Genomic DNA, 9389 nt, shown 5'->3' on the forward strand with positions numbered 1-9389 from the left:
CTGCACCATTGCCTGCTCTATCTTAGATGCCTACTTGGCCACTCAATCCTTTTAGAAGCCAGAGAGCTAGGCTCGGCCCCTGTCTAGCCAACTCTCCCTGACTGAGCCTCACTCTGTGGTGGATAGAAGTTATTCATTCAAAAGCTAGGAAAGTTACAATTTACCTGTCAGTAAACAGAAGATGGTTTATCAACAGACTTTACCTTAATGACTACAAATGTTTACCTCCTGCTTTCCAGAATGCAAAGAAAATCTTGGAAATGTCATAATATCTTACAAACATTTGCAAAACAGATCCTTGTTCATCCGGAAAAGAAACAATTGTATTCGTTGTCTCTGACACAAGAAAAGCATTCAGTGATAAACGTACAGAAAGATGTACAGACTTACACGTAAATGAATATGCTAATTAAAAACTGCAGCGGCCACTTTATTAAAAATTTATTTTACAATCTAGCTGTTCAAAACATCTTTACAATGACAAATACAGCAGCTTGACTATTGGAATCATAAGTGATTTATCTTGAAGAGATACATTTTTGTAGGTGGGTGCAAATATTTTTGAGGAATACTATTTCAAAATTATGAGTTTTGTTAGAAGTATTTTGACTTCTCTATTTTTTACCCCCGGAAAAAAATTAAAACAAGTATCTCAGTGTTCATTTTATGAGTGAGATGGCCCCACTTACTGTATTTGTCATGTTTGTCCAAATTACAGCTGTTTATCTTGCAACTTTCTTTAAGATTAATTAAATGCAAATGCAACTTTGTGAATCATGGGAATACCTGCCAGACCCCCTTACTAACACCTTACTTAAAACCCCTGTGCCAGAGACTCATTAATTTGCTAACAAAAAAGGGCAAAAGCAGCCCTTTGCCCACAAACAGTTCTGAGATGGCTGCCCAATTAGTCCGGTAGCACTCTGCTGCTCCTTTCAGGCCCTGTGGCCCTTTGAGGACACAAGAAGGGTCCGATGATAACCTGGCAACCTAGGTAGAAACCCAGCCAAGTGTGAGCGTTTGAAGCTGCAGTTTGGCTGCCATCGTGTCGGCGAAAAGAAAGAATTCAGGCACCATGTCATCCAGTACAAAGGATAAAAACGGATTCAACCGGAAATTCAATGTGGCACCACATATGGGATACATGAGTGCGGTTATACAACAGGCCACATATTTTTTTTGAACAGTCTCCTACATGTGATGCCGAGGACATGTGTAACCATCATAACGTCTCTAGGAATCTGTATTTAATTTGAGTTGGGGTGGTGGCAGGGATTGGAGATCTGAAGCCGCCACAGGTTTGTGGCAGATGGCTCTGTGTCAGCTATGACAAGCAGCCAGGCTCAGCTTCCTCTGCAGATTTTCTTTTCTCTCTGATCAGGTAAATATGGGCACACTCTGGAAAGTTCTTCAGATTCTGCCTTAGGCTGCAAGTTTGTGACTTAGACCCATCTGTCACAAATCTTCCCTAGGTTCTGTTGTAAGCAGAGACCTGAATTTACCATGTAGCGCTGCCCAAGAAAACGGAGCCATTTCACCCTGTAACAAGGGGGAGGAAGAGAAGAGGAAGAAATGAAGAAGCATTAACGACTGAAAGACTAAAGTATGCTGAAATTCACATTGCAAATTTGCATCACTTATGTCAGTTATATTTCAAAAAGCCACAGTAAATGGTTCTCCAGTTACTTCATTACCTTAGGAAATCCCAGTTTCTGATTGGTTTAAAGTGTAACTGTATTTCCAACCATCAAATAAATCTACCATTTTTGCAAATGGGTGCATTCTGCTGCACACACATTTCCTAGTTTATGTTATGGATGGGAGCTATTAGAAGTTTATCGTCTGACTTTTAACTTTTGTAAATACAAGATACATAACACTCTTAAATACATGATTTTGCTAATATGAATTTTACTTTTAAGTGGTGAAGACTCAAAGATAAATGTCATTATTATTACATGGAATTTATAAAGTGCTTCATGTTTACAAATGGCTTTATATTCATTATTTCATTATGGCAACACCTCAGGGGGAAAATACTATTAAGATTTTTAAAAATTCTTCCACGTTTACCAAGGAATCATATAGAGGCTAGGAAAATCACCTAGAGTTAGGCTGTGAAGGACTAGCAGAGGACAAGATGCCAAAACTTCTGATTTTAACCACCCAAACCATATCTATTATGCTAAAGGTTTTTGCTTTTATTTTATTTAGACAAATCAAAGGAAAAGGAGACCAAATAAAATCAAACGAGGGAGTGAAGAAGAAAGGGGGGAAAGGAAAAAAAAGGGGGAGGGAAGAGTAGGGGAGAGAGAAAGAGTAAGAGATTGAGACTGAGAATGTGCTTTAAATTGGGCTGGTGCAGCTGAGAGATTTTATAAGTTCTTAAAATGTCACAAGCATTTAAGTTTTCATTTTAATGTAAGGACATTGGAAGAGTGTTAAAACCAGTGAGGAGCACCTTATTCACATCCAGAGTATAAGCTCAAATTAAAAGGGGACTGTAAAGTGACCAGTCTTTTGAAGGAAACAAAGTGGCTTTGGCTGAGATTCGGGTAGATATAGCTTGACATAATTAAGACAACCACAAATGGCTTTTCTGGGCATCAAATTTAAATTGTAAGCTTAACCTTTTGTTTGGAATTAGTTTTAGACAGGAATCTGAAAATTCTTCTCTTGAAATAACAGAGGTTACAAAAGTTTCTTCAGTACTGAAACACTCGAAGAGGAGAATAAAATAAAAATCAATAGCTGTCATCTGAAAAATTTTAAGCAACTGTTGTTCACCCTCAAAAAGCAAAAAGAAAAGATGGCATCTCTTTTTTTTCAACCACATGATATCATTTAATTTGTAAATAAAAGTAAATGAAAAATAGGATAGGAATGAAAATCTCTTCTGTTATTCTGAGCGATGTCTACCTTATACAACTGCCCCATTTGTAGTCTTCTAGTATTTTCAATACTGGTAACAGAGAATATCCATAAAAGCTTTTTTCTAAAGCCTTTTAAATATAATGATCAAGGTTCTCTAAAAGCATGAAGTTCTGATCTCAAATTATTGTTGAGAACTTTCAGTAAGTAAATTCACACAGTAAAACTGAGGCAAAAAAATACAACTTCACAGTATTAAGGCTTGCTTGGGTTGGAAAGGGAGAACTGTTGTTAGTGTAAGAAGTCAATCTGTGGCTGCTTATTTTATGATTACTTCTAGAAACTTGTGTTCAAGGTAGGCTTGGGAGTCACAGAAGAGCTCCGTATTTTATCTATGTGACAGTACGTGTTCAGTGCATCTGCCCGACCTAGAAAATGATGTGTCCTGATAAGAAAGTTATCGTCAATGACTAAACGACAGATGTAAACTTTTTAAGTGATTTTAAGTTTTTTAAAATTAAGAAAATAGTTTTAGATTTTAACATTATTAAGCAATACTTAATTTTTGCATGCGTTGAATTTTTCTAAAGATCCTAAGTGTGTGTGTGTGTGCGTGTGTGTGTGTGTGTGTGTGTGTGTGTGTGAGAGAGAGAGAGAGAGAGAGAGAGAGAGAGAGAGAGAGAGAGAGAGAAACACTTGTATGAACACAAGGGATTTTAACATTTCAGGCCTGAAACAATTTCAGGTGAGAAGTCATGGACACAGTGCACAGTGTTCTGTAGTAGAAAGAGTCACTTTAAGAAAAAAAGTAAATTCTGTTTCTGCTTTTCAGTTACTAGCATTCTGTTTCAAATCCTGCTTTAAGTTATAGCCCCAAAACTCTCACTCATATTGAAAGTATAACGTCTTATGTGAGAAGAAAGCCAAGTGTTAGTAGCCTTATTCTAGTCATTAAATTTCTAAGTGTGAATCCATATGAAAAATCGTATCCTAAAGTGAACTCTATATGATAAGAAGTTGAAATGATTTTAAAATGTAAACTTTTAACAACAAAAAAAGAGTAAGGTGTAAAAATGTAAAAGGAACAAATTAAAGAATTCAGTGACATTCTATCATTTAGATCCTAGAAGCATATGTTTTATAAAAGCAAAACAGCACTGTTCAATGAAATAAATCTTAAAAAAAAACAAACCCAACATTCTCTTTACAGGACATACAAAAGATCCTTTTCCACTGCATAAGAAAAAAGTAGGTAAAAAGCTGCCTTAGAGAAAATAACTCTCTTGGATTTAAAGAAAGCAAATGCTACCTGAAAATGTGCATATTTATAAAGCATAAGGTGTAAAATTATCATAACTTATTATATTTTAATTATAAAGTTTTGGAAGGTATTCTTTTTCTGTTTTGGCTCTAAATCCTATTACCACAAACAAACTAAATCTGTGGTCCTTCCTTTGATTTCAAGTCAATACCTTGCAACATTCCAATTTTTCCTAATAACTGTATCATAAAGCTCTTCATCACTTATAATTCACTTATAATTTTGGACTAATTTATTAAATTTTGAGATTAATTTTCAGATACAATATCACTAAGATCTATGACTAAAGACATATGTTATTATGGTTTTATAGGAAAACAATCCATGGTAGAAAATACTTCAAAATAAATTACACATATAAATTCTTATAAATGCTTATGCATGAATTATTAATTTACAAAACTTTGACATGGAGACTTTTATGATGTACAAACTAAAGATATATGTGAGTACTAACATGTAATAGTTTAGTGAAATAACATTTATGGTATAGATTATCTTTTAAGCTGTGGAGGAACAATTTGGTATATTTATAGCATACCACTAAGTGACATTCTTTCAGAATTTTTCCAGAAGTTGTTTGTAAAATAAATAATTATAGCTGTCTTATGGCAGTAGTTGTATTAAAATATTTCAGCTGGAGAACTGTTTTCTCTTCTCACTAGAAGAAACTTGTTGCAGTAACTTTTGAAATGATTAAAAATTTGCAGATGCAAAATAACAGGGTTAATAAGGCCTAAACGAGAGTTACATTAAAAACTGATAAATTTTGTTCATGGAAACACGTTTACAAATACTTCACCAAAAATACACCTGAAGGAAAAAAAAAGAAATAAAACAATAATATGACTGTGAACTCACTGAAAATAGCTTTGTGTCATATACAGAAAATGAATCCATTTGTACTCATTCTATTTCTTCAGTTTTCATAATCTGCATATTTTGACAGTGGATCACATGGGAAACTTTTGACTAATATTTTATACAAAGAAAACTGCTACTGAATTTTAGAAATTAGGAAATATTGAGGTAAACCTTGGAGGACTGTTTTCTCTGTGAAGCTTCCTGTGTATACAATACAATAGTATTGACTCAAGGAGTAATACTGAAGTCTGGAACTGTTCAGTCAGCATTTTAAACTATTATGAGCTACCTTCTGAACCATTGCCAAGTTAATAGACAATGAAAGATAATGAGCTTGAAATTGGGTGTTAAATTGCATTTTTGGTTCTCTCCCTTTTTCTTGAAGTTTAACTGTTTCCTGCAGAAACAAAGTCATGTTTTGATGTATCACTATGTAAATATGTATTTTAGGCCATGAAAAGGAAAAGGAAAGAAAAAAGGCAGAGAACTGTATTTCATATAGAAGGTTATATATTAACATAGGAAAATTAAAATATGCTGGATTATAAAACTGCTGGGTTGTAAACTATACTGAATTTATGTAAAATGAAGATGCTACATTCAAAGAATATAAAAAGGTATATTACTCATGGCCTAGAGCCACCTTCAACTCGTAAAGCAGATTTATCCTACTTCAATTACTTAGACTTCTAGTAGGGCCTCTTTGTGTTGTTATTTCGACAATGTACAATTCTTGATTCAAATAAGGGAAAAAAGATAATGAATGAGGGAACTGAATGATGGTGCTATTTATACTGTTTTCCTTTTGCCTTTGCCATTCAGAGATGAAACCAACAGTCTAATTCTAAGCAAACTGAGGATTTTTATATCATTTTATTAAACTGGACAAGGGAAATATTCAGTTCTGGAAAATCATCTTTATAGTAATTCAAAAATGAACTCCAAACTTTACTAATGTCATTCACCTGAATTTTTGAGGACTAAAGATTTCATTATGATGGGAAGAAAGGCTTATCCTCATTAGTATAATTGTAGAATCTTTCCTTTACTTCCTTTTAAACTAATGAGTTACATTAATCCAGGTTCATTTTTATAAGCCTCGTGGGGCTAAATGTAAAGGACAGTTATCTTAGAAAACAGTAAATTTAAAAAAAAGCATGTACCGTGCATTAAGTGCACGTATTTCATAAGACCTAGGTTAATACAACTGGCATCCAGTTTAATTAATCCTTGTTAGTGTAACAACTAATATCCCTCCCTAGCATGTTTCCTTTAAACATTAGTATGTTAATTAAATGTTTTTTTTTTTTTAAAGATTTTTCTTTGTACTTCAATATGGCATTCATACCATGTAAATCTCTTCTCAATAACTACCTTATAGAGATGTTTTCTTATAATATCTGGTCTCTTGCAGAAATTCTGGAGCCTTTTTGAAAGCTGTTCAGGTGTAGAATACAGATATTCAGCTGCAGGAAAAACAGATACATTTTTAATGAAACAAAAACCTCAAAGCACACACTTGATATTAGTCACTTTACTAATTAAAAATGCATATTGCTCTGTGCCGCCTCGTGTTTTACATTATTTAAGCATGATTTTATAAGGTTACCTCAGCTCACAAGGATGTTTAATGCTAAATAAGACTGTGTAGTTGTGCTGTTTAGACATCTCCTTTGGGTGATTAAAATACATTATTCTAATGTAACACAATGCATATGTGATATATTTAGTGATGAGAATTGTTTCAAAGAATTGGTACTATAGCCGTATGTACCCTGTACAACAGTTGCATATTATTAGCTAGTCAATTGTTTAAATAATTTGGTGTGACTTTCAGTCCTTGATTTTTCTCTGTGTATATCATTAAAAAAAATCTGTAAGCAATTGCAGCAACACTGACCTGCTTATAAAAACCTATCATTATGGGATGTGTATGCTAACAATGAAGAATGCTATTTGAAAACTTGCTTTTTTGTTATCTTAAAAGAACAGATGGTAAATATAAGCTTACTCTAATGTATTAAAACACATAAAATTTTCCTTAACACTAACATGTTGACTTGCCAAATAAACAATTGCTCCTGCCTAAGTTTATTTTCAAACTTTCTAATTTAGCATAAATCATGTATTAAATCTCAACAGAGATGAAAATTAAAGCAGCTACCTGGAAATATCTCAGGATAAACCAGATCTTTGGGACAAACTGGGTAACAACCACAGTACACAGCTTCCAACCTAAAGAAATTTTAGAAAGGATAAGAATATATTAAAAAGACATTACCATAATAGCCAGAAAAGGGTTTTGTTTGCCTAAGTTAACAGTACGAGCCCAGAGTTAACTAGGGCAAAAAATCACGGTCGGCAGTACAATCTTAAAAGCCAAAGTTGCTCTTTTAAAAGATTTTATTGATCATATATGAAATTCATAGAACAGAACCAACAGCATATGTTTTGTTCACTGAATTAATCAAAGCGCAGCTCTGCATTTTTTTTTTGTTTTTAAAATACTGTTTAACACATTTTATAATCAGCAGATAAACAAATGTAACAACATGGTAAAGTATGGACAGCTTTTCTTAATAATGCTGCAAAGCCTCAGAATGTTCATTTCTCAAAAATGTTTAAATAAAATAGCAAATACTTAACTTTAGCAATGTAGCCGTAGAAATGATCGAGGCACTTTTAAAAGCATCAGAAAAAAATTTACAATCTGTTGTAATGGGGCATTTTCATTTTAAGCTCATGCTTCAAAACAATTTGTTATGCAGAATGTAAAATTCTCCCCCTTTTGTTGAAAAACTCTCATGGGGATTACTTAAGTGAACATTTTGCTTTCTTGACTAAAAATCCAGCTCACATTCCATTTTATCAGAAAAGAATACTTTTATTGTTAAACAAACACGAAAGTTTCACTTTGTGATTTGTGAGATGACTTCCTCATGGACCACCTATGGGAAGTTTTACTTCATGTCACAGTAGTAAGGGTTAAGTAGAGGGATGATACTGCATCTTGATGATTGTGTTAGCTCTGCATAATGGCTATTGATCTGACATGTAATAAACTTTAAAGATACCACTGTCACTTGTTGGCTAGAAATTATGCAGTAAAATTCAAAACACTCTTTAAAATATGTTTATTTTATGAGAAACTTTGAATTGCATCCAAAATGTTGACCAAAGGTGGAATCTATTTTGAACTGCCCATTTTTTTAACCCAAGAATAATTTGAAGTCATGTCGATGTTTACCTTGTTTATTTACTGGGACAAAGTACATGCAATTTAAGCTATTTTTAAGTGGATGGTATTTTCCCTATTTTGTTACCTGAAATTAGTTTAAATGAAAAATATTTACTTTGAGCTGCAAATTTTGGAAAAAATATTGAATTCAAAGTTTGCTTGAGAACTTATAGAAGCTACAAGATAACAGAGTAGAAAGGCATAGGTTCTAGTTACCAGTTATTAATTTCAAAATCCAAACTAATATCTAATATTTTTCTCTACATATAGAGGGTACACATAGAAATTCTTATTGTAAGCACAGCTATAAACTACACTGTGACTGCATTATAAAACATTAACAAAAGTTTTGAGCATAAACCCGTGATATTCTTTATGAACCAAAGAAAATATGCACTTTATCTGAAGACAGCCAGTTTTAAAATGCTGTGCCAATTGAAAAGCAAATACATATGAACATTCTCTTATAATTACATAAAATCAAAAGAGTGAAGTCACAGGCATTTCAGAAAGTGCACGTTATCTGCTTTTCAATAATGGATTTGAATTAGTGTATTCTGTTCTCTGAAAGAAAAATCACAGGCCAAGTTACACTTTTGAGTCATTCTGTGAGTATGTACCATGCCATTTTCAAAAAACCTTTGCTAATTAAAATACAGTAGATAGAAATGGCATTATTTGATTTAGAAAGAAAAAAATTTACAAATTTTGAATTTCATCTTTATTTATAAATTATCATATGCATGGTTATGTTTAAAATTTATCAAAAAAAAAACAACAAAACAAAAAACCATCTCTTTTGGGTATATTTTTGACTTGTTAAAATACTAAACATTATATATATTATTTAGATCAGGGCTATGTTTTAAGATATATTTAACAGCCCAAAGAATTTTAAAACAAATTTATAAAATTCATTCTCATAAGTTTCTCATATTCTGTTATTCTGAAGAAAATTATCTCATGACAATAATACAATTATTCATCATTTCAATTCTTATGCACTACCAGTTAAATAATAAATAGGGTTCCAATTGATCTATTGTTAAAATGACTAGTAAATGACCTTTTTATTCCAATTAACAAATCATCTGC

At 32.7% G+C, this 9389-nt stretch overlaps 1 protein-coding gene across 4 annotated transcripts in view; it reads right to left on the reverse strand.

The window, feature by feature from the left end:
* Nucleotides 1-397: 397 nt before the first annotated feature.
* Nucleotides 398-9389, reverse strand: part of GTDC1 (glycosyltransferase-like domain containing 1) — a 289391-nt gene continuing 280399 nt past the window's right edge. For all 4 annotated transcript variants that reach the window (XM_008584954.1, XM_008584939.1, XM_008584946.1 and 1 more), the window contains 3 exons: nt 7221-7291; nt 6431-6522; nt 398-1539 (listed from right to left, as the gene is read on the reverse strand). In XM_008584954.1, the coding sequence (XP_008583176.1) occupies nt 6448-6522; nt 7221-7291 (146 nt within the window). In that variant the 3' untranslated portion in view covers nt 398-1539; nt 6431-6447. The remainder of the gene's footprint in view (nt 1540-6430; nt 6523-7220; nt 7292-9389) is intronic.

Source organism: Galeopterus variegatus, unplaced genomic scaffold (assembly GCF_000696425.1).
Source record: "Galeopterus variegatus unplaced genomic scaffold, G_variegatus-3.0.2 Scaffold104, whole genome shotgun sequence".
Classification (NCBI taxonomy): domain Eukaryota; kingdom Metazoa; phylum Chordata; class Mammalia; order Dermoptera; family Cynocephalidae; genus Galeopterus; species Galeopterus variegatus.